This window comes from Clupea harengus, unplaced genomic scaffold (genome assembly GCF_900700415.2).
Source record: "Clupea harengus unplaced genomic scaffold, Ch_v2.0.2, whole genome shotgun sequence".
Classification (NCBI taxonomy): Eukaryota; Metazoa; Chordata; class Actinopteri; order Clupeiformes; family Clupeidae; genus Clupea; species Clupea harengus.
In genome coordinates this window covers 1-23,960 of record NW_024879961.1, presented here as the reverse complement: position 1 = coordinate 23,960, position 23,960 = coordinate 1, and the positions used below count along the sequence as shown (strand labels likewise).

Here is a 23,960-nt window from a genome sequence, read left to right as displayed (position 1 = left end):
TTTTTTTTATCTCAAAAACATAATCATCCCATGGGTTACGGAGCAACTTTCAGGAGAGTTACGGTATTCGTCACGGTAACTATCCGGAAGCGAAAGGGATAGCCTGAACGGGGGATTTGATCTGTAGCCTTCATGGAATAAAAAGGCTTTGTTATTCTTCAAAAATGTCTAATTGTACAGATTTCAACTCGCAAATCTCCGCAGTAATGGAGGTTTTAGCAAATGCTGCAGTAGTGGAAATATGTAAAGTTGTTAATAAAGGCTATGCTGTTTTGCGACTGGAAGTGACCAGAACCAAGAGAGAAAACGAATCACTGAAAAGCAAATTAAAATCAATAGAGCTTCTTCTTTCTCAAGACGTAGACAACGGGACAGGAGCGACTCCAAAAAAGAATCGAGAGCATACCATAGAACAAACGTGTGACTTTACAGGTAAATAATAGTTCAGTTTTTCTCACCAACGACATGTTTTCTCAAAACAGATTAATATAATTTGACCTAAGCAGCTGTGTGGCCTAATCAGCGTTTGTATTCTCTAGATTTGATAAGACCATGTTCCGTTAGGCTATATTCATTTGTGGATGACGATACTTAACAATCTTTACAGTTGGAACTAGACAGACGCCTCCTGGAGAGAAAGAAGGCTGTTCGTTTCATGATAACCTGAGCTCCGGGCAGTCTTGCATTATGGTTGGTGGAAAACTTCTAAAACTTATTTGTTTCACCCATGTCTGCACATATACACTTCCGTTCAAAAGTTTGGAATCATTCCGGAAAAGTCTAACATTTGTCTGATTCCACACTTTTTAACATAATGTATGTCCCACATCTAGTTAGAGATTGTAACTAATTCCTGACTAGTAATTACCTGTTTTGCCTTTTTAAGCCTGCAATGAGTTCACCAACACACTCTCAGGTTCCAGTTATAAAAGAAGAGATGATTGAACAAAATATAAGAAGTCACGAGCAAGAAGATGAACATTACAGAAATGACAGTAAGTGGGATGTATAATACGCTTACAAATGACTGTTAATGATAAAAAGAACTAAAATAGTGTAACATTTCCCTACACTGTATGGACCAGGTGTCTCACTCTACACCACATCTCCAAATGCTCCTGATGTATATTGTTATATTATATATTATATGTCTTATATTTTTTTTAATCATATGTGACGGTTGATCAAGCTCAACAAGATGTTTCTTACATCTTTGCACAGAACTAAGAGTCCTTATTCTAAGAGTCCTAAGGCAGATTTTGCTGTGTGTTTGACTTTCTTTACACAGATACATCTAAAGCCAGAAAAGGGGAAAGCTCATCTTTGCGCATAACATCTGTTGACCTTCAGGATCTCCTGAGCACAGATAGTAGACATCAAAGCTCTGATCTGGAGACCCCTCTTCCGCCTGCTGACGAGAGAACCCTGTGTCAAAATGAAAGACAGTACAGTCCAGAGATTGAAATAGCTCCTACCTCCAGCCAAAGTAGAGTCATGTCATCTCAAGAGAATAGTTCCCTGTCTCCTCACACAGACCTTGAGCTGATATCCAATGCAGTCCAGTCAAGTTCTTTTAACAGCACATCGTCTCTGAATTTCATTGGATGGAGGCCTGAAATACACATTGACTCAAGATCATTAAAAACAGAGGCAGGTGACTGTGCATGGAGGGAGACAAGCTCTTTTGATTCACAAACTAAAAGGTGTAAAGTGGGCATGATTGGGATAGGCGAGCCCAGTGACCTGAATTCGCTCAGTTTCAAGACTGGTGAAGACACTCAAATGAGGCCTGAATATGTAGGCCTAGATTTCAGTACATTACCTGATGTCAGTGAAATATTCAATGCAAGGGTCAGCAAGAGCCACCCAACATTGAGAAGGGAATTTCAATCGTTGCCAGGCTATGAGGACAGTTTTGTTGACTTCGGAACCACGTCTCACCACAGACTGGGAGATGCTTCCAGCTCTCCTGATGATACTGGGCCCCCACAACCTGGTCTGGATGGGAGATTGTTTGGCTGCAGTCAGTGTGGTAAACAGTTTTCTCATCTCCATCAGCTGAAGACACACCGAAGAGTTCACACTGGAGAAAAGCCTTACAGCTGCCCTCAGTGTGGAAAACGCTTCTCCCAGTCCAGCCACATCAAAAGACACATGACGGTTCATACTGGGGAGAGACCATTTGGCTGTGGGCTATGTGGCAAGAGGTTCTCCCAGTCCTGCAGCCTGAAGGTTCATCAGAGGGTGCACACCAACATCAGACCATTTAGTTGCACTCAGTGTGGTAAAAGTTTCTCAGTTCTGAGCAATCTTGTAAGACACCAGACCATACACATAAGGAACATAACTGATCCTGGAACTCTAAATATTTGATCGCTTTTAGTAGTTATGGATGAGCTTTATAATAATATTCATTATGTTGGAATGATGGTTAATGCTGTTTCAAATGCATATTATTAATGTTCCAGTATGATATCATGTGCAATTGTTGTGTCTTCAGCTATTTGAGGAAATATACATCATCACATGGTGAAAGATGAAGGTGAGCATGTTTAAGTAAATCAGTAACAGTGCTATTGCTATATATTTGCCCTCTAATAACATAGTTTGACCTCAGACATTCCAGGTGATTATGATGATACAAAGATAAACAATTGTAACTGTATTTATATAACTGTAATTATATTTCATGTTAATGTGATAAAAAAGTAATAATCCTTAGCCTAATTTACTTAGACTACAGTGCATTATATTCTGTCTTCGACATACCATAAAATATTCTACATACTACCTTTACATTTTGACTATTTGTTATAAAGTCCATTAAGGCTACACTCAGGGTTAGGATTCATCCTCAACATTTACTGTAGAGGAACATTCAATCAGAGAGCATAAAGCACCTTATTAGCACCTGCTAATCTCAAAACAGGAGACTTCTTGACCATGGATGGTGACTGAAAGGGGGTGAAGGATTCAATATTAGCACACAGTAAAATGGGATGAGAAGTACTTCTTTCTTTTTGTATAGTAATATTGGGAGAAAATGGGTTAGATGATGTGGTAAATGCATCAGATTGTGTGTGTTAAGTCCAACCTGAATACATCAAATGTAGTATTAATTACAAAGTTGTGTTTGAGAGATGTGTGTGTTCAGTATATACAAGTCAGACACAAGCAAACACTGTTAAATTATTAGGCGACTTAAATGTATGACATTCTTCTATTTTTGAAACACTGAGAACAGGATTCAGATTGAAACTATTGACACCACCATACAGACATCTCATCGTTGTGGTTTGGAATGGTCTGGGAAGTTTTTTGTTAAATGCTTTGAAATGTTTTGCGCCATGAAACTGTCTTCCCGCAGACTCCCTTGGTCATAAATACAAGAACACAAAAAATGGACATGATCTTACCTACCATGTGGGTTAGGGTTAGGGTGTTATAAAATATCTTGGAGAACCGCAAGCAAGAAAACAATTTAGCAATATATCATGTGTTGTTTTATGTTCTTGAATTATAATACAATAGTTTAAAACACTTGCTATACATTTTTTTATTTAAATTGTTATTTACGTAATAACTTGACACTTGGAGTGTGTGTGTGTGTGTGTGTGTGTGAGAGAGAGAGAGAGAGAGAGAGAGAGAGAGTATTTCTTACCATGTCACAAAACACATCACTTCATTGAACCAAATAGAACAATTACACTATTGGAAACAAAGACACGTGGCTAAGCCAATGCTTGGTTTATTACAGAAAATGACAGACAACCTTTGTATATGATACTGTGGCTGTGAATTTATCAATTACAAACTCTGCAGGCCTACTACAGATCACATAGCCTACTAAACAGTTGTCTTCCCAACCAGTGTGGGGCAATATACAGGATAGTGCCATGTAACTAACAGACAGTGGGACAACCAGGAAGATAAAAAAAAAAACATAGGCAACCAGTTTCGTGGAGCTAGCGACAATAAGCAACAGTCCGCGACATTAGGCGGCAATATGGCGTCGAAAAGCGTCAAAAATAAAAGTCAACTTTAAAATCTTGCTTGAAAATCGTTTGACACATTTAAAAGATTTGCACGGGATATGCCTTTTTTGCCGCCAACTAGTCTGGATAAATATGTGCATATTGCATCTGCGAATTTGGTCATTTTAGCAGTCATCTTCCAAATAACCATGGAATGAGATGGTAGCCTATTACGTAGGCTACACAACATTACTTTTTTTGTTGTTTGTTATCATTTATTTCTCCAATTAATCTATCGTTCATCACCACATCCAGAAAGTTGCATTTCACACTAAGGGCCACATAGCTGATGAAAAAAAAGAAACGTTTTATTCATACTGTTTCCGGATACACCTACACAAGTGCTATTAAAGAGAAGCAAATAAATGACAATTACTCTTTCACTTTGAAACCTTTGACTCCATATCAGTTAGGAAGACATAGGGGAAGGCACTGTGTATTTGTACATCTGTAGGCTGTTAGCTGTAATATTGTTTCTGACTCAGTTGAGGCTTAACATGTCCTAGTACCCACAAAAGGACTTCAGAATCATAAATAGAATTATTGCCAAGTAGGTTTCCACATACAAGGAATTTGTCTTGGTTATATGACACAAATAAGTTAAGTGTTCAAATGGGGAAGACAACAACAAAAATTCCACAAAAGAAACATAAATATAGACAATAACAATATCAATACAAATTTAGCCAAAGCCAAATATGTATGCACATATGAATTTAAAAAGAGAATCTTGAACATGTTCAACAGTGCGGATGAACGAATGCTCTTGTCTTTGGCAGTGAAGGCAGTGCAACAGAAGGTGGTGGAGCAGGTTAGGATAGACTCAACGATGGCAAAAGTGCACAATCATGGCCTTTGGCAGGAGGAACAACTTCAGCAGACTCAGGAAGTTCATCCTCTGCTGAGCCTTTTATGTTATGCTCAATTCAGGCATTAATGACTATATATTTTCTATATGTTTTCTAAACAAATACATTTCTGTAGACCTAGTGTATGTGAAGTTACTGTTTTTTTTATACCCAGGTACCTACAAAGGCATTTCAGATCTCAATATCTGTACAATTTTTTCTAAAAGGACCGACAGAGAGTTAAAAAGTGCCATTTTTGTGTTCCCTATTTCAAATAAACATGTATACACAATACATACACAAACATACACATAAAGTATTTATATACACTCATGACAGCTGGTGGCAGTATCTGTAGATCTGTCTACATTACATGAAATGTTATTCACATGTAAAAAGACAAAAAAAATAGTTGAGAAATTAAGGCCTGTTTAGTTGAAAGCCCTCTCACTATGTAACGGTACAGGCCACAAGTGGGATGTTATTAGCACCGGACAAAACAGACGACAAGGTTAATAATAAAAACACATGTTCTACAAGTGGACACAGAGAGATTCACATGGCTTTTCACAAGCTACTATTTAATAACATAAAGGAAAAACAACTGAGGTGGAACATGTTAATGATCTATTTAACACTGCATTAACATTAAGGAACACTTTTAAAAAAATGTGTAAACACAAATGATAGCAATTTCTCAGACCAATTGCAATTATAACAATGACAGAGCAATTTTACAATGACATAAATAGATAAAAGGTTGTTAGGCTGTAATGAACATGTTTCACATCTGATTACTGAATTTAAATTGAGCATAATCTAATATACTGTATATATAATTAGTATTAGGATTAATATCGAGTTTACTGGACAGCAAAACTAGGGACCCAAAAGGAAGGATTGCTGTGTAATTCCATCCACCGACACTGGTACCTACAAATGCCACACAATTTGATGTTAATCAGTATAAGCAATTAGGCCTAGTGTATGTGATTTGGCTGGGGCTTATCAAGCCCTGGTACCCCCAAAGGCAATTTAGGCCTAAATCTCTATATTTCCATGAAGTATCCCCATATCAAGGATGCACAATTTGTTGTTTTCTCAGTCACACAATTTGAAGTTCATCAGCAGGTGGAATGACTCATGTGTTCAAACAACTTTTATCTTGTGGGTGAAATTTTGGATTTGTCATTTCCCAGACATTTTGGGAGGAAACTAATTACTTTTTTTCAGCTGAACAACACATATAGGTTCTTTGCATTTAAAAAAAGGCATTTCAAGCTTTTTTTTTAGTTTGGTTTGTATTTTACCACTTCTACGTTTACTGTTTTGTAGCACATACAGTTTGTTTGTCAGTTAAATGAGCATTTACTTCTTCATTTTTGCCACTGTATAATTCAAAACGAATTAATACATTTCGACTCTTATTTTGAAACAATATTGATTTTTTTTTGTGTGTGTGTGTTTTTTTTGGTATTGTCGCTGGCTACACTCTGCTTGCAAACGTAGCTCCTGACTCAGTTTACTGTCAAATTCTGTTTCAAGTCGTGCGTAAGCGTTAGTCAGGAGAAGGCCGTTTTTAATGCAAGGGTAGCCTATATCAAGCTGATTCCACTGGTATCGCTTGTTACCCTGAAACGTTACAATGACAAACAACATCGCTTTTAAAACACAGATCGCTTCCATCATGGAGGTCTTGGCCAACGCGGCGGTAGCAGAAATATGCAAGCTTCTCGACGACGATTATGCGGTGCTTCGTGTGGAAATTTCGCAAAGTCATAACGAAAATAGGACATTAAAGAGAAAACTGCAAACGTTGGAGCTTAAAATGGCCAGAGAACGCGCAGAAAGAACAATACGAGAACGTGTACCGAACGCTCGCAGTGGGGGAAGAACTTCCGTCATGGAACGAAACAGAGGATGGAGAGGTAGGGCGTGAAAGAAAACCTTTAAACTCTTCCTTCGAAACGCACACAGGAGACATAATTGAATTGTATTATGCATTGTGTCGGGAGTTGGTTGCTCCAAACTATTGGTTATTGTTCTCTGAATAATAATAATAATAATAATATTATTATTAATAATAATAATAATAATAATAATAATAATGAATGATCCCACAGTAGAGCAAACATTTAATTTACCCCCGTTGCAGGTGGTGGTAATTTCGTAATCAGAGACAGATTTCTTGCCAGTCAAGGAGAAAGTTCGTGGAGAGGCAGAAGATGTTTCACAGAGGATCCACCCACAAAGCGGACCAGTGAAATGGAAGAGGTAAACAAAACCCCATGCATTGCGAAGTAGGCCATTTGATGTTGTAGGTCTGTTATTGTAAGTGCTCGGCAAGATAACAACCCCAATATCCCAGATAGATGCTGGTCCACCGGTGGATTTTGGTGGGCACCCCACTGGTGGTTTGACCCTTCTGGTCTGCTCTCCGAGTTTTGTGCAACTGGGCGTGGACATAACAGTGTTAAAGATAAATTATAAAAGTCATATCCTTGTAATTGTCTATTTACAAATAGCAGATGCTAAACAGAAGAAGTTCATGATAGGCCAACTGGAAGGCTTTCAAGGTGAAAAAGGTTGTGGTCAATTAAAGACTTGTTACGCACTGGTAAGATCTGTAAAAAAAAGGTTAAGGGTTGGTGAAAATGACTGAAGAAGTATTAATTTGTAAGAAAAAAGTGAGCGGGCTGCCAGCTCTGGCCTCACTGGGCTGACTGGTTCTTCTGGCCTTTTGCCATCAGGGATGTTTGAGGAATAGGACATTTCAGAATGAAGTCCATCCGTAATTTAACAGATTGCTACTGAGACTATAAATACCGTTTGCCAAATTATAATGGGTGGATTTTCTTCAAGCAACCCAAACGATGTGCATGTCTGCTGAACATAGTGAAAAAATAACAAGTATGACTAATTTCACACTAATTTATTATTGTTCAGAAAGCAGGAAAAAGTCTTCTTCATTCTGTGCTTTCTAAGCAGTCTGGAGATCCTGTGATAGCTAAGGTGTTTCAAGGCCAGGTTTCAGAGTCAACATGCTGCATCAGTTAGTTACTGGACTTATTGTCCTACAGGAAACTCAGTTGACTGACCCTAATGTAGATGTGGAACTAGAAACTATGCGTCTAGAATTACCGTAATCCTCTCTTGACTCACACAGGTTGGTGATATGGTGAAAGTTCTTCATCCAAATTCACAAAATGATACTGTTGCTTTAGCATGTCATAAATCCAGGCTTTGGGTGAAAGCATGCAGTGTAGTAAAATGTCCTTTTCATCAGCCCACAGTTATTGAGCTGGAAGACCCAGTTGTGCAAATTAAGCAGGAGATCCCAGAGGCTGTCCTGCACGAACCTGAGGAAACATCGTGGAAAAGTAAGAACTGAGAGTACCATCATCTCCATTGTCGCTCATCTATGCTATGTCATAATCAATTGTATATAGATATTTGATTGATTGATTGATTGATTGATATTTATTTTGTCTTTATTTTTGTGTTCCTACCTCTAGGAGTACTGGGCCCTGTCTGTGATGGAATGGTCTCGCACACCGTAAATGCTGAACCTCTGGCGTCACCAGCTGAGCAGACCGGGAGCAGGGAGAATGTTGTGGAGGTCAGTGGATCAGATGCCGTCCTGAAGGCTGAGATTAAGACTGAGGCAAAGACTCAAAGCATTAACCAGAGACCTGAACACACAAGAACTAAAAACACTGGCAACACACACAGCCCTGAGTGTTTAGTAATTCAGAACCCACAGACATCGGTGACTACAAAGGAGAGTGACCCAGGAAGCTCTGTTACTGAAACACAGTCGTCCGGGCTGATCAAACAGTCTGTCCCTTGTACAGATGGGTTTCCTGACTTTTTTGGGAGGCCCCTAGATGGTCGAGAGGAAAGACTTGAGGTTGCGATTCTAGATTCTTCTGTTAAGGTTGAGGAGTATGAGCGTCTGCAGAATGTAGATAATCACTTAAACAGTATGATGGCCGAGTATGAGAGTTATGATACCAGTTCCTCATCGTTTGGCCTTGGAAGTAATGTGCCAGTTGCTAATATGGATTTGTCAGATGCTCACACACAGGCACGGTATAATCAAATATACACTGGTTCTGAAATTGCAAATCTAGCGGTGATGGCATCCAAAGACAAAAGGTTCTTCTGCAGCTTTTGCAATAAAAGGTTCAGCTGTCCCAAAAAAGTGGAGATCCACATGAGAGTCCACACAGGGGAGAAACCCTTCAGCTGTACCCAGTGCCGAATGCGGTTTGCCCAGGCTGGCAACCTGAAGAGACACCAGAGGGTCCACACAGGGGAAAAGCCGTTTGGCTGTAGTCTGTGCGAGAAGCGCTTCTCCCATCTGCACCAGCTCAAGATGCACCTGAAGGTCCACTCTGGGGAGAGGCCCTTTGGATGCCCTCACTGCACTCGCAGGTTTTCCGAGAAAAGTTACCTGCGAATACACCTGCATAAAAGCCATTCAACAGTGGAGCCTGAATGAAGAAAAAGGGTTAACATTGTTTTTAAATGTGGTCATCCCAGTGATCCCCCCCCCCATGGAGAGTTAAAGGTGCAGTCCTTGATTCTGGCAAAGGTTTGTTTATATATTTGATCAAAAATCGAAAAACACAACCCCCTTCTGTGCTCACGAGGCAACATGTTGATTGGCTGGTTGAGTGTATGGCGTGGTCCGAGCCACTTTGTTTCCCATTTCCAGAGCCTGGACTGTGCACATTTTTTTGGAATGGAATAGACAGCTAGAGGAACATGAGGACAATTGTGCTGAAGTCAACGAAAAGTACAGTGTATTATAATCAAGGACTGCACCGACATATGTAAACATGTTACATGTGGGATATCCTGTAGTTGTCAATTATCAAATGGCATCTTGAAGCAAATTATCATTATTTATTACACAGAACAGAAAGTTAGAACAGTTTCATGTATGTTTACTCACATGAAAGCACTTGTTCATTGTGTTACTATATATTGCCAAACACTTGTATATTGCACGTGAAAACAGTTTTAAATAAAGATTGTGTTTTATCTGTATTTCCTTGTTTTTGTCTTCACCTTAATGACCACTTGTCATTTTATTTATAGGCTGAACTACTTTAACAAATTATTTACACCATTCAGTTTCTCGACTTTATCTAGATTCTACTGCAGTGATGCCTGGACACTTCCTAGCTTACGTTTGGGTTAGCAATAACTAACAAGATGGCGTATGGTTGTATCAATATTATGAAGTCACACAATTTCTTGAGTGGTCTTTGTTGCATGGTATTAACACAACTTATGATCTATTTCAGGCAGTGAAAGCAGATCTTGACCTACCATTGTCTAAGATGGAGGGACGTGACGAGAGACAAGTAGATGCAGCATCATCTTTTAGCCTCACTGGTTTCAAAGAGTCCGAACTCACAATTAACAACACAATGTTTACTTCAAGCTCCAGAGAGGAGCTCAGCGTGCCTCCACCGATGGAACACCGTGCTTTCAGTGTGAGTGGATAGAAGACTGCTGGATAATTATCCAGTGGAAGGTTACTGTATTTTATACAAATTTGTCTTGTATTAAAAATATGGTCACACAGCTTAGTTTATGCTTAGTTATGTCTTATTGTAACATATATATATAGTGCTGTTTTTATATCTTTGTGTTAAAACAATATATCTTGTATTCTATTTTAGTCTGTGGTTAAAATGGAATTTGAAGACGCCAACTTGTGCGCTGAACTAAACGGACCAAGTACCTCTGGTGAGATGCAGCTTTTGCCCTTGGAGATGCTACATTACAGCCCAATTTATGGCAACCCTAACCCTAACCTTTAATTCTTCACTGTGATCATTCTTTTTTTACTATTTTTTATTTATTATTATTTTGCTTGGTGTTTTAAAATATTCTGCCTTTTAAATTGAGACAACAGAAATTCAAACATAGGTATATTTATTATATTATGCACAATTGTAATATATTGTATTCATAAATAAATAAATAAATATTGGGACCTTTTCATTCAAACCCTTCCCCGAACTAACATGTAGGTTTTTGTTGTAAAAATTGAAAATGTTTACAGACCTAATATAACATAGCTTGCCACGAGACCTACCATGAAAAGATAGTATTTCATAGTTTTCTTGCGCATGCTGTTTAGATTTCAGCTATTTGTATAGGGCTCAAGCAGGCAGAGATGGAATAGAATATACAGGAACTTTGGCTAATCGTGTGTGCATCATGCCTGCTGTTTACCTGTTGTCCTGGTGCCTCTCCTTCATATTATTGCTCCCTTATCTCTTGTAGCGGGCCATTGGTCAGGGACAGTTGGTGTGGAATGGAATTCTGGTATGGCATCTGGGCAGACTGAGGATCATGGAAGCACAAGTAACACTTTGGAGGTCAGTGGATCAGACCACACTCACAGATTGCAGACTGAAAGGCTGTCATGTGCAACTAGTGAACTTAGATCAGACAAAATGACTTGGGAGATGAGGACTTCCAGTATACAGTGGGAGATAGACACTGAAGGTCAGCCAGAGGGTGTTGCACCACAGTCGGTTTCCATTTCAAGACCATCAGATGGGCACAGCTTGCCATCTTTGGGAAGTGAGAGGTGTCAGACTGATGCACTGGTGAAACACACTAGTGACCATGGGCCTCAGGTTACCAAAAATGACTTTTTAGCTGAAATGTTAAGTTTCAGAAGCTTTGAAGCCCCTAGGAAAGACACACACACGGCCGAAAGGAAGATTGCTACAGAGAAACTTTTTCCGTGTTTGCTTTGTGGTCGAGCATTCAAGTGTCCTAAGCAGGTGGAGATCCACCATCGAGTGCACACAGGCGAGAAGCCCTTTCGCTGCACACTCTGCCCTGCCAGTTTCTCGGTCGCTGGCAACTTGAAACGGCACCAAAGGGTTCACACAGGGGAGAAGCCATTCAGTTGTCCTCAGTGTGACAGGCACTTCTCCCTACGACACCAGCTCAAGAAACATCTGAGGTGTCATTCAGGAGAGAAGCCATTCAGTTGTTTGCGCTGTGGCAAGAGATTTGCGGAGAAGAGTTATGTGCGACTTCACCTTCAGAGATCACATTCTGTTTGCATCTAATTAGTCACCTGATCAATAAGTGGTCTGGGTAGAAACGGTTTTACACCAACTTTTTCATATCAGCAACAAGGGGCAGTTTTGTGTAACTTAATACCATGAACCATGCCAGGCATTCCAGATTGTTACTTTTGTTTGGCCTAGAGTCACTTTGGGTGGAATTTGCACTTCCTGTCTATTCAGAGAGTTAGCAGCGTTTGAAACTCAAAGCTTTCTCTTTCTCTGTATCATAGGTTACTGTAAAACAGTGCTGGCTATGAATTAAACAGTAAAATCGTTATGACATCAGTGACCCAAACAAACTAAATATTCAACTCCTTGAGCGTATCAATGATGTATTATAATCGTATATCCTTGGCTTTTGTGCTGTACTGTGCTGTGAGAATATTCTCTGCAATTCTATTTTTCTGCATAATTTTTCTGGTTTTCTGGAAGAATAACTGTTAAACAACTCTGAATAATAATAAAAAAAATGTTTGGAACGTACAAAAACTAGTGAAAAAATGCAAGCCTTCTGAATAGGGATAAGTTGAAGAATGGAAATCAAGATTGTTAAGTTAAAATGTTGAGTTGGCCATAAACTCTTAAGAATAATAATAATTGGATAAGAATTGGTATCAAATAATATGAATTATAGCTAATAAGAAATGGTGGTGGTGACTGTGTCATTTGGTCAATTTGGTTGTCTTTCACTGACATTCTGAAACTAACAATAAATGTCCTCATTCGTGAGCCTTATCTCATGTCTAAAGTGGATTCAAATGTCTGTATGTGATTCTTGAAATTGTATTGAGATGGAAAACTGTAATGCTACGTTATTCATTCATTCATTCATTCATTACTGCTGACCAATAGCCTGTCTACACCTTTGAAAGGACTCTATTCATGTAGCTGTTCTGCTGCTTTCTGGCTAATTAACAGTTTATATGGAATTATCTTGTATATGGCTATCTCTCATCTTGTAATATCCCATTGAGGATTAAAATACTCCAGTCTTTCCGGTAGAACTGTTTGTATGCCCTAGTATGCTCCCCACATACAGGCTGCCTGGTGAGGAGGTGAGCTTGCTGAGAAATTGGCAGTTGTTGAATGAATAGTTCCAGACCAAAGTGAACACAGTGAATATTAAATTGCCAGAGCAAAGCTAGGATTGCATACTCCAGTTTCTTAACCACTGAGTTAGAGGGTGATCCTATTACCGGTACACAACCTAGATCACCATAACAGCGTCTGCAGAAGGCTGGAAAACTACTCTACTCTCAGATCAAGGGTAACCATAGAAACAGTCAAACGTATATTTGAACTGTACATGTATAGATGCTGCTAACCAAAACATGAATTCATATATTTGAAAACATAAGAAAACACTACACAGTGAACTAACAGATGAATTGAGCAAAGTGCTGTTAGATAAAAAGAACGTCTCTTGGGGTTGATGCAGCAATCAGTCTTCCGTAGAAAGCGGTAATGAAACATGTGAAACATACTCTGTATACCGTGGTGCAGTTCTGAATAACATTTCCAACTTTAGCCATAATTAAGTTTAAGTTATCGCCTAGGCTTTTAATGTAAATGAGCCAGGATTTTAATTCAAAGTTTAGTGACCTTTTGTGGTCCTTTTGTGGTATGATAATTAGGTTTCTGCGTTGCCTTAGACGGTTCTTAATGGCCTATGCCCATGCCCATTCTACACTACTGTTTGCTTCCTGACCCCAGGTGTCAGGGCGATTCCTTTGCCACCATGATAAGATGATCATGTAGGAGATTCTGGTGACCATATGTATGGTGGTCACTGCAGATATTTTGTACATTTCTCATGTTCTTGGGCATTGCAATTAGAGGGCACATAAAAAGCGAAATAATGGTAAGTCCATACTGAGAGTTGTGCAACAATGATTTTGAAAATGTTTCCTTTGGCAACAGATGAAGGCAAATATAATTATTAGACCATTGATTGGACCTGTGCAATGTGTGTCAGCAAATGGCTTTCTGGAGTTCATACTGTAAGTGACTTACCCAATATATCCCTCTATTAAAACCTCAAAAGCAAAATATAAAATGATGATTTCTTTGGTGATTTCATGGTTATTAAAGAGTGTTGGCATTAGTTCACAGATCCACTTCCGACGTGTCCTGACCATGTGGGTAGTCCATTTCTTCCAGGTTAAGTGAGGTGGATACTGCCACCAGGATAGCTGATGTCACCACTTGTCTTGTCACCTGTCATGCTTTATGTGACTGTATAACACGTGTCCTATCCTGATAGGGCTCACAGAGGTACTCTGCCACATAAGTAATACTTTACTTGACTGCTGCTATTGTCTTTGGGAACACTTTTGGATTGCTGCCTCACTTTTGCTCATGCTCACCAGCAGCAAATGCTTAAAGTGGTTGAGTTTTGGTGTAAAACTAGCGAACTAACCACCTTAAACACATGCAAAAACCTTGAAAACACCATCAACAGTCCAGTTGCCATGATTAGAGCTTGATAACTGGCGATTTTTGGTGATATAGTTGGAGATGTGCTGTGAAGGCGTTTCCTACATTCTTGCGGGGTGTTCTGTCCCTGACCATATGACTACATAGTGCATAGACTGGACAGGTACTGGGAATGACTTGTCTATTTATCTGTCCTTCATACAACTATATACCATCAAAATGAAATCGGAGATCATACCAAAAGCAGTTGCCTATAAAAGCACACCTCAAAAGGGGCAAATGTTGCATAGTGAGGCTTTCACTTTCAACCAGTTATTAGGCAAATTGCAAGCCAGGCTCGAGGAAAGCCGGCAGGGCAGGGATTAGACAGGGCCAGTAGTCTCTGGGCTTTGCCACGTTTACACTTTCATGCAGATTCACCCACACATTTGTGTGCCACTTCCACATAAGGCAGGGTAGTTAATGGTATTTCCTAGCAACTGGTTTGTATCAATTTTTACAAGTTTGTTTTGCTTTTAAACCAAACAAGATTCATCCTGTGTGATGCAGAATATCTGTTCTTTAACGGGCAATTTTCAGACACGGCTTGGAATATTTCCATCTGACCAAAACCAGGAAGTTCAGGAGATGCTGGAAAGACAATGGAGCTGGCAGAAGGTGGGTTTTAGGGAAGTTACAGACATGTTCAGTATTTCCAATTATGTTTTAAACACACTTGAATGTACAAAGTACACATAGAGAAAAGTTTTTTCTGTAAAACCAGAAGTCAAAGTGGCTAACTGTTGGCAAAGCCAGTTTTGCTTTTGTCACATTTATGGCCTTATAGTTAAAAGCATTCTTCCCCCTGTGATGCATTGATATTGAGGTAATTTGTGATATTTAAATAAATCTTAAATAAATTTAAATCTCCAGGAGTCTTGGCAGACATATCAAGACTGAGCATTTACTGTCTGAACTATCCTACTTTGACCAGAAATTTGTGTTGCATGAGTTTGCAGTCATTATGTAGACACACTATTTGCTGTTGAAAACAATATATAATGTGATTTCTTTTCCCCTTATAAGCCATATCCAGCAACAACTGGTAAAGAGCGGACAAGAAGGTACAGAGAGAGGATCAAAGCAGACCAACACAGGAGGGAGGAATTACGAAGAGAAAGGCGAAGAAAGTAATTTTAGGGTGTTGAATGTTTACTCTCAAGGACTCACTTTGTATTTGCTTTTATTTGTGATGAATAGTGTATTGACTGTTTCTTGTTCTTTTATGGGTTTCCTCAAAAGATATCTTGAAAAGAAGGCAAATGGAGATATTAAACCACGAAGCATACAACATTTACCTGAAGAAAGGCGGCAACAACTGCGTGAACAATGGAGGGCTTCAAAAGCCAGATGTCGGAGAAGAAAACAGCCTCATGGAGTGCCTCTTTATATAAATACTATGTCCCTGCCTTATGGAGCTCCAGAATGATGTCTTAAATCAAACCAAACCTCAACAGGATGTAAACATGTTGCTGAGTATGGTTAGGGACATTTAAAAACAGTAAATAAAAAAAAGCTTAAGATCCACCAGACAAATGTGGAAAAGGGGACTGATAAAACATGAGTTGGGAGGAGGAAGAGAGAGACAGTGGGAGAAGAAAAGATTCTTTGGTTCCTATTACTATGTATGGTATTAATGTCTTTTGTTATTCAGTGTTGATGTGTCTGCTATTTAAAAGTTAATAAAACATTTTCTTTACAATTCAAATGATACGTTCTTTCATCCATCTATAAATTGTATTTTGTGCTATCTTATTACTATTAAATTGCCTTGGCCCTTGGTACCATACATCAGTTAATGTGCCTACTTTCACTGTCAAATTATGGGAAGCATTCTTGATCAGTTTGGTGGGAAGGAGATGCAGTTGTGGGAAAATAGTAAACTTCATGCAAGTAAACAACATACAAAAATATTCTGCTCTAGTCCTCAGATATGTTCAGCACAATATCACACATCAAGATGGAGAATCAAGAAGAGACAGATGTTAATGGCCTGGGAGTGAACCGGGCAACACATTTCCCAGCTGATGTCTTCTCTGCACCAGACCTGCACCAGCATAGGAGGCAGTGGCTTTCTCGAAATGTGAGTAGAGCACATATGGTTTTCCTCTGAAGAATAAATGGTATGGACCCTTTTGTGGGAATGTTGACATTGTAAACCCTCAGATTCTCTAACATTCTCAAATAGGCAAGAAAGCATTCCGTTGCACTCTTAGCCCAGCTAGCTTTGCTCAGATAGGGAGTTTGAAAGTCCACCTGAGGTTATACACACTATATGGCCAAAGGTATGTGGACACCTCACCATCACACCTATATGACCTTATTGGACATCCCATTACAAAACCATGGGCATTAATAGGGCCCCCCCCCCCCCCCCGATTTTGGAGTGTGTCCCATTCAGCCAAAAGAGCATTTGTGAGGTCAGGTACTGATGCTGGACGAGAAGGCCTGGTGCATTCTGGTAGGTAGCGCTCTACTGGCATTAACCAAACTCAGAGCAGTCCATCAGACTGCCAGATAGCGAAGCATGATCACACTAGAGAACACATTTCCACTGCTCCACATTCCAGTGGTGGCATGCTTTGCACCACCCCAGCCATCACTTGGCATTGCACATAGTGATGTTGGGCTTGTGTGTAGCTGCTCAGCCATGGAAACCTATTTCATGCTCGGTAATGCAATGGTCTGCAAGTTTGCACAGTCTACCGGTAAGGGGCTGGGCTTTTGTTGCTCCTAAACGTTTCCGCTCGACAGTAATAGCACCTACAGTTGACAGAGGCAGATGTAGCAGGGCAGAAATGTTACAAACTGACTGGCAGTGGCAAAGGTAGCATCCTATGCCTGTGCCATGTTTAAAGTCACTAAGCTCTCCAGTATGACCCATATACTTCCAAATGTTTGTCTATGGATATTGCATGGCTATGTGCTTTATTGTACCTGATGTTCCTACTACACCAAATTAAATGTGTTTTAATTGTTCGTGGGCCCTAATATCATTGATGGGCAACTGGCAATGAATAAGGTACGTCACTCTAAGCTAATTTCATAAATTGGCAAAATAATTTTGCTAATGTAAAACCATGAGAAAGATCCTAAGCACAAACTGCGTAATGCTCCCCCACACCACAATAGCTTTAGTTCATGTGTGACTTTGCTTGTTGCTTATTGCTTTGCTCGTTGCCCATTAATGAAATTAGAGCCCCATGTCTCCAAAAATAGGCCGACATTTCCAGTTTTGCTTTTGATAATAACTGATACAGGTCACCATCACACCTCCACACGTAGTGAGCATTGATACTGTTTTAGCCACTAAATCAGTTGATCTTTTATTTCCCGAGACTGAAAAGAGAAAAAAATGACAGCTTGTTGGCATTCTCTCGTAATGATCTCTATAGAGTTTCTATTAAAATATGCACATCCTTACCCTTCAATAATACACCCAGTAAATCTAACCTATATCATGACTATGAAAGCCTTGCTCACATTGTCTATTAGTAGGTCAAAAATCTAGGATTTGGTGAATTCTACTTTGCAATTCTGAGAGGAGTTATCATAAAAGAATTTGAAAGCAATGTGACTATGAAACAAACATGCTGTTCAGTGTCTATTAATGTTTTCCTTACATTTAACTGTGTATACCACTCGGTAACTGGAACCATCATTTCCAGCCCTTATATCATTTGAAATTCCCTGAGAATCGGGGGGAAAACCTTCAACCAAATCCGTTGAGCAAAACTCTGTCAGTTAACATTACGTAGACTGTATTAAACATTACGTAGACTGTATTAAACATTACGTAGACTGTATTAAATAAAGGAAGTTTAACAGCTATCTGTGACAATCTAGACTGCTTGAGGAGGGGATACCGTAATCTCCAGATTATTAATCACGGTTAATAAATTGATTTAGTGAAATGTCTGCAGCCCAGCGGTTAATACTTGGTCGCGGTCTATACATTTGCCTTTTTTGCCTGGTAGTTAGTAAGGTGCACAATAACTATGTCTGGTAAAATGGGTCTCTCTCTCTCTTGCACATACATACGAATCCCATTAATGTATCAGGTAAAAACAACATAAGATGGAACAAATTTTCATGTGTATGTGTGAGTGAGTGTTTTCCCCCTCTGTAGCCTATTTAACGGGATGCTTTGGAGCTCGAACCTCCATGAGAGAGGTTAGCTAGTTAACCTAGCCATGAACTATACTTGCTATCCCTAGCTTAGGGAACCATATGAACTTGTGTTAAAAGCTGCACAGGCACCCTTAGAGTTTCTACCTTTTCCTATTATAATTTTGAGGAGACTGTAACATCAACTAGATAACTAGCTATCATGTCTTGCAAATGGAACTCTGCTTTTTAAACTATTGAGAGTTTAATTTAGCTAGCTATCATAGCAACCAAGTAACACAGTTTCCTACATAACTTTGAAGCAAAGTTTAATTTCTTTAAGTCTGCTGACCAATAAAAGGCAGTCTCGGGTTCAGAATGATCTCAACCACTTGATGATGTTAAATGGTTTGACATAGATATTGAACATTCGTGAGAGAAAGGTCTTACTCTGATACCAGTGTAGTGAATGAAAGTGGGAAGTCCCCCCTCCCTGCGCTGCGGCCCTTCTCAAACATGTTAATTCATCATAAACATAAACGCCTAATAAATGCATGGTTTTCACAGTGAGTGAGAATGAGGTAGTGTGTGTGTGTGTGTGTGCTTACGTGCGAGGAGAGGGTGTAGCATTTTTGCTTGAAATGCCCATCTCACAACTTTTCAAATAGCCTGTAGCGCTTGCACCACAGTAACATGGCATTTATGGTGTGTTCGTGAGCAACTAGGAAGTGGGAAGGTGATTGTGATGCTAAACGATACCTAACTATCAATACCATTGCCTGTTTGTTGTCGTTATGTGAACGCGCTCAACTAAATGAGTCTTTCTAAAAATGACTCAGTCTACCCGCTTAAAAATTTAGACTTACACATTTTTTTATTTGTTTTTGGCTTTCTTTGTTTTATTTTTTCTTCAACGTATGAGCAGAAAATAATCTGCAGTATAAGCAGTAAAAGTGGATTCCTTTTGTTCAATTATCTGTGATTCACAATCACAATGTATTAAAATTGTAAGTACACATGTTGTTTTTTGTTAGTGCAACATGGGCATTGTAAGATAGACATTTTCATTTGTAGTTTTAGGAGAGTTGTATGGGCAAAACTTCTTCACCATTATGTAATTAATATAATACTTTCAAATGTCTGTCACCAATAACTGAATCCAGGGATGAGCTCAGTATTGGGCATGTGTATCGTCAACTTACACTGAGAGCATGCCTCACTAAATCCGACTTGGCACCATGTGTTAAAGTAAAAAAGAAAATGTTTATCACTTCTCTGTCATAGTACCATGCCATTTGTAAAAAGACTGTTTTTGTTTGAGTTATTCATTGTTTTCAACGGTCATTTCTGGAAACTTTGGGCAAATGAAAGCATTAAGCCTGAATGAACCAGCTTAAAGGCTGGTCACTACTACTGACAAGATAACCAGTTGGGATATGGAAAGCAAAGTTTTTACTCAGGTAAGGACATCTCTCTCGATGAGGCTTTGCTTAAGATATAGCTACATGTTTCCTAGTTTAGTTGTCCACATTGGAACCATGACGGGTTGCAAGTGAGGTGCCTTGGCTGATAAGTAATGTTTTAATTTCTCTAGCTTTTGTAGGCGTAAGCGCAGAGTACATTTCAACTGGCAGCTGAAGACCAGATCATTACCTCATACAGAAATTAAAGTAAACATTAACGTAAATAAAATACATAATTTGTGACAAAATAGTATACATATCGTCAACATAATAAACATATTAGTGGGATGTGCAGTATAGTGTAAGTCACATCTGTGCCCTCTATGATGCAATATGTCGTTTTTGAATACCCCACAATATGCTGAGAATATAGTTTTTAGATTAGCAGAATCTAAATGCATGCAAAATGCCAGATGTGTCCTTGTATTTATTTGTCAGTGCTATAGTACTATAGTCATCTACTCAATACCAAACATTTGGACATCCTTGCTAAGGTGCTTTCATATGACTGCCTGTACTGTACTGTCTGTTGAAGTTTTAAGGAACATTTTTTAAATGGGGAATGCCAACATAGAGAGGATGTAATTTATTAAACAGACCAAAACATTTACAGAACTAAGTTATACTGTTGTTGTTGGTTTTTTGTTTGTTTGGTTTTTTTTAACCAAAAATATACCTACAAAAATCCATAGCAAAATGTGTCAGCAAGCTTTACAGAGACCAAAAGCGGTTTGGTAGATAATGGCAGCTTTACCAGTAACATAATTACGTTAAGTTGAATGAAGTCACCTTTGTGATAGCTCTTCTTTTAATGACATGAAACCTAAACGAGTTTGCTTTGTGGACGCAATTATTTCGGTGTACTTTCGTGGCACAAACTGCATTTTGTTACCAGTAATTGGACAGCGCACTTTCATGCATAACATGGTTTCTGTTATTTAGTTTACACAATATAACAAAGTTTGCATTCTGTGCCTCAAAAGAGTGGGCTTAATAAATGTATGTGGACAATAATTTATTACAGCTAGTTAGTATTCCTATAACATTATTTATTTTTTAATTCACAGACTGAAAAGTGTATTCAGCATTTTGTCTGCAAAATGATGCAAAATCATACAGAACATGAATAATCAGTTTTGTTTTCGGCGAACCAAAGAGTGTTGTATTCGTTTTTTTATGGATAAAATGCATTAGGTTCTGTTATAATGCATTCTGGAAGGAATGTGACGCCCCATATGCTTGGCAGGACACACTGATATTGTGTGTTCTTAGAGAGAATAATATCTGAAAATACTTGTTATAATGTTTAATGTCCATGTTCGAATGAGAGTTATAACACAAAGCCGGTTATGGGTTGGATTTGTTGCAGTCAAACCTGTTACAACTTACAACTTGTTTTGTTTTTTTTGGATGCATTCCCCTACAGCAGTAAAATTATCCTTATATTTTCCTTGGGTTTCACACAAACCCTATGGGTGACTAGACTACAATGGTGGTTGTGTCAGTCTCATATAGTTAAATGTGACATACAAATCACTTTTTTTCCAGTGAATTTTTTAGATTTTTACTATAAACAGAAAATATATTAGAGTACTATATTAGTACAGGTACTATATACTGCTAATAGATTGTCCTATGGGCTTATTCAATGTGGTCAAGTGAAGTTATTCCAGCAAGACAGTCAAGGCACTAAATCATATTCATCCTCTATTACAGTTTAAGAAGAGGATTTCCGAGGACTTTCAGTCTTCAGACACTTCAGAAATGCCTGTCTCAACATTTATGCAAATATGCACACGACAGAGGCCTGGAAAAAGGAGAGAAAGAAAGAAGAATTTGACTTGCCCAATTTGTGGTATAGGAATTCGTTATCCAGTAGAAATGAAAATCCACCAACGGGTTCACACAGGCGAGAAGCCATACCGCTGCACCATGTGTCCAGCTCGCTTTGCACAATCAGGATGTCTCAAGGTCCATCTGAGGTGTCACACAGGAGAGAAGCCATATGCCTGCCCTCAGTGTGGGAAATGCTTCTCCCTGTCCAGCACCCTAAAGTCTCACCTGAGGCTTCACACAGGAGAAAAGCCATTCAGTTGCTTATACTGTGACAAGAGCTTTGCGTCAAAGAGATATCTCCAAAAGCATCAGAAGAGAGTTCATACAGGGACCATGTCTACTAAAGCTAGCCACTGAATGGTAACATATGTCGTACTCTGCTGACATCGGGATACAATTACGCTCAGATGTATCTGGCTAGTTAAAACATTGTGTGCACTGTGCACTGGTGTAATTCACCTATTGTAAAGCCCAGCTCCCCTTAGTTACTGTTGTTAACAGTTACTGTTGTTAATTCCCTTTAGTTACTGTTGTAAGAATGCCCCAAGATGCCCCCAGCCTTCTGGGATTCACAATTTTATGCTTCATACTGTGTTTCAGCCACCAGCCGCCACTGGTTTGCATCCACCAAACATCTGTTCATTGATTGAGCCTTTGGCTTTATTTTGTGAATCCTTTCATGCCACATCGAGTTATTTTTATTACTTTCCTCATTGTACCAGAACAAATGATAGGCAGCAAGCTGTATTACAATTGCAGGAACTATATGCATTTTAATTCTTTGAAGCATGGAATGTAATAGCTAATTCGGTAGCACTTTAGATAAAATCAGTACCCATAAAACATTCAAAACACATAAAGTATGCATAAATGCCTCATAATGATTGACATAAGTCTATATAACTACTCATGTATAGTAATGACTGAACTTATGAAGTGTTACAATGTTATAGTAGAAGCCCTTAGAGCTGGAGGTATCAAAATACCAGTTGCTTCAGGAATTTGTGATCTTGTATTTTCACAAATTTACAAAAAAAAAAAAAGTAATCTACATTATATTGTGGTTGATTTTATTTAACTCAAAATCATCACAATTTTAACAGCAATTTTTGAGAAATCACTTAAGTTCCTTTTGGCCACTAAAATCACAAAAAACCCTTGCAAGATCTTGGTGGGATGACAATTTTCAGGAATCCCTGCAGCAAATAAAAATGATTTAAACCTACATTTTACCTTTTGATAATGGCACTGATGACATCTTTGCCTTATTTCATAAGCTCTTTATTCATCAAATGCTCTTTATGAAGCCATATGTGACCCCATACAAGCTTTTATAATAATAGTTGTGTAGGGCTTATACTACAGCATCATAACGGTTTATGAGTGCATTCATGTCTATTTATAAATAGTTATAAAGACTTATGTCTGACACAACTTGCATTATGAATACTTTATAAACATTGATAAATGTGTTTATAATGCTTTATGAATACTGAGTTGAAGTAAAGTGTTTATAACAGAAAATGCTTTTAGCTGATTAAATGATGTATTGTCCGTAGCATAACTAGTGTTCCAATGATTAAATATCTTACTCATCACGTTTTAAAGCTAATTGTTTAGCAAGGGCACGCTTGTAATTATGTCAGCATGATTAAACCTCATTGTTTTGTTCGGTAAAGCACATCAATTGTTTCTTGTGTTGCAAAGTACTACAGTTCTTAAAATTCTTTGTTCAAAAATGGCCAAACCAAAGTGGCTTTTCTAAGAAACGTGTCTGTCTATTGTTGTTTTGTGCAAATGAGGATTATTTAATTCATCAGTTTACTATGAAAGACCCAGATTTGAAAATGGTCAAGAGGATAAGGGCATCAGACTTTGTAGTTTGACAAAGAATTGTTTTGCAGGTTGGTCAGTTGGCTGATGAGATGAGCGCTGGTGACAAAGACTACATTCCAACAAAGAAGAGGAGGCCTGTTGAACCACAGCCTAATGACGATATAAAAAAATATGGGGCGCTCCATTTGCCAAAGATGGTGGAGGCAGTAAATGCATCACGGTGCAGGAGAGAGGGATGCAGAGGGAAAACAT

At 38.7% G+C, this 23,960-nt stretch overlaps 2 protein-coding genes across 5 annotated transcripts; both read left to right on the top strand.

Moving 5' to 3' along the window:
* The first annotated feature begins 52 nt into the window (after positions 1-52).
* Positions 53-3,137, top strand: LOC122130934 (zinc finger and SCAN domain-containing protein 2-like). Its single transcript, XM_042705797.1, has 4 exons — positions 53-432; positions 608-690; positions 887-995; positions 1,289-3,137. Exons 1-4 carry the CDS (start codon positions 165-167, stop codon positions 2,371-2,373), a joined length of 1,545 nt encoding a protein of 514 aa, XP_042561731.1. The 5' UTR covers positions 53-164; the 3' UTR covers positions 2,374-3,137.
* Positions 3,138-6,351: 3,214 nt separating this feature from the next.
* Positions 6,352-23,550, top strand: LOC122130933 (zinc finger protein 768-like). Of its 4 annotated transcripts, none has more exons than XM_042705795.1 (10): positions 6,353-6,810; positions 7,038-7,156; positions 8,169-8,262; positions 8,398-8,501; positions 10,198-10,389; positions 10,579-10,645; positions 11,189-11,283; positions 15,007-15,084; positions 15,493-15,596; positions 15,709-16,174. In XM_042705795.1, exons 1-10 carry the CDS (start codon positions 6,528-6,530, stop codon positions 15,893-15,895), a joined length of 1,323 nt encoding a protein of 440 aa, XP_042561729.1. In that variant the 5' UTR covers positions 6,353-6,527; the 3' UTR covers positions 15,896-16,174. The 4 variants fall into 4 exon arrangements, with proteins under 4 accessions (XP_042561728.1, XP_042561727.1, XP_042561729.1 ...); XM_042705796.1 differs by having other exon boundaries at positions 6,354-6,810; positions 15,696-15,841; XM_042705794.1 differs by lacking the exons at positions 15,007-15,084; positions 15,493-15,596; positions 15,709-16,174 and adding exons at positions 16,391-16,549; positions 21,753-23,550 and having other exon boundaries at positions 6,352-6,810.
* Positions 23,551-23,960: the final 410 nt, after the last annotated feature.

Excerpts from the sequence above, each read along its gene's own strand:
- LOC122130934 (XM_042705797.1), top strand. The coding sequence starts at position 165 with ATGTCTAATTGTACAGATTTCAACTCGCAAATCTCCGCAGTAATGGAG. Across the intron at positions 433-607 it reads ACAAACGTGTGACTTTACAG|TTGGAACTAGACAGACGCCT; the intron begins GTAAATAATAGT and ends CAATCTTTACAG. Across the intron at positions 691-886 it reads CCGGGCAGTCTTGCATTATG|CCTGCAATGAGTTCACCAAC; the intron begins GTTGGTGGAAAA and ends TGCCTTTTTAAG.
- LOC122130933 (XM_042705793.1), top strand. The coding sequence starts at position 6,528 with ATGACAAACAACATCGCTTTTAAAACACAGATCGCTTCCATCATGGAG. Across the intron at positions 10,390-10,578 it reads TGGAACACCGTGCTTTCAGT|TCTGTGGTTAAAATGGAATT; the intron begins GTGAGTGGATAG and ends ATTCTATTTTAG. Across the intron at positions 10,646-11,188 it reads AAACGGACCAAGTACCTCTG|CGGGCCATTGGTCAGGGACA; the intron begins GTGAGATGCAGC and ends TATCTCTTGTAG.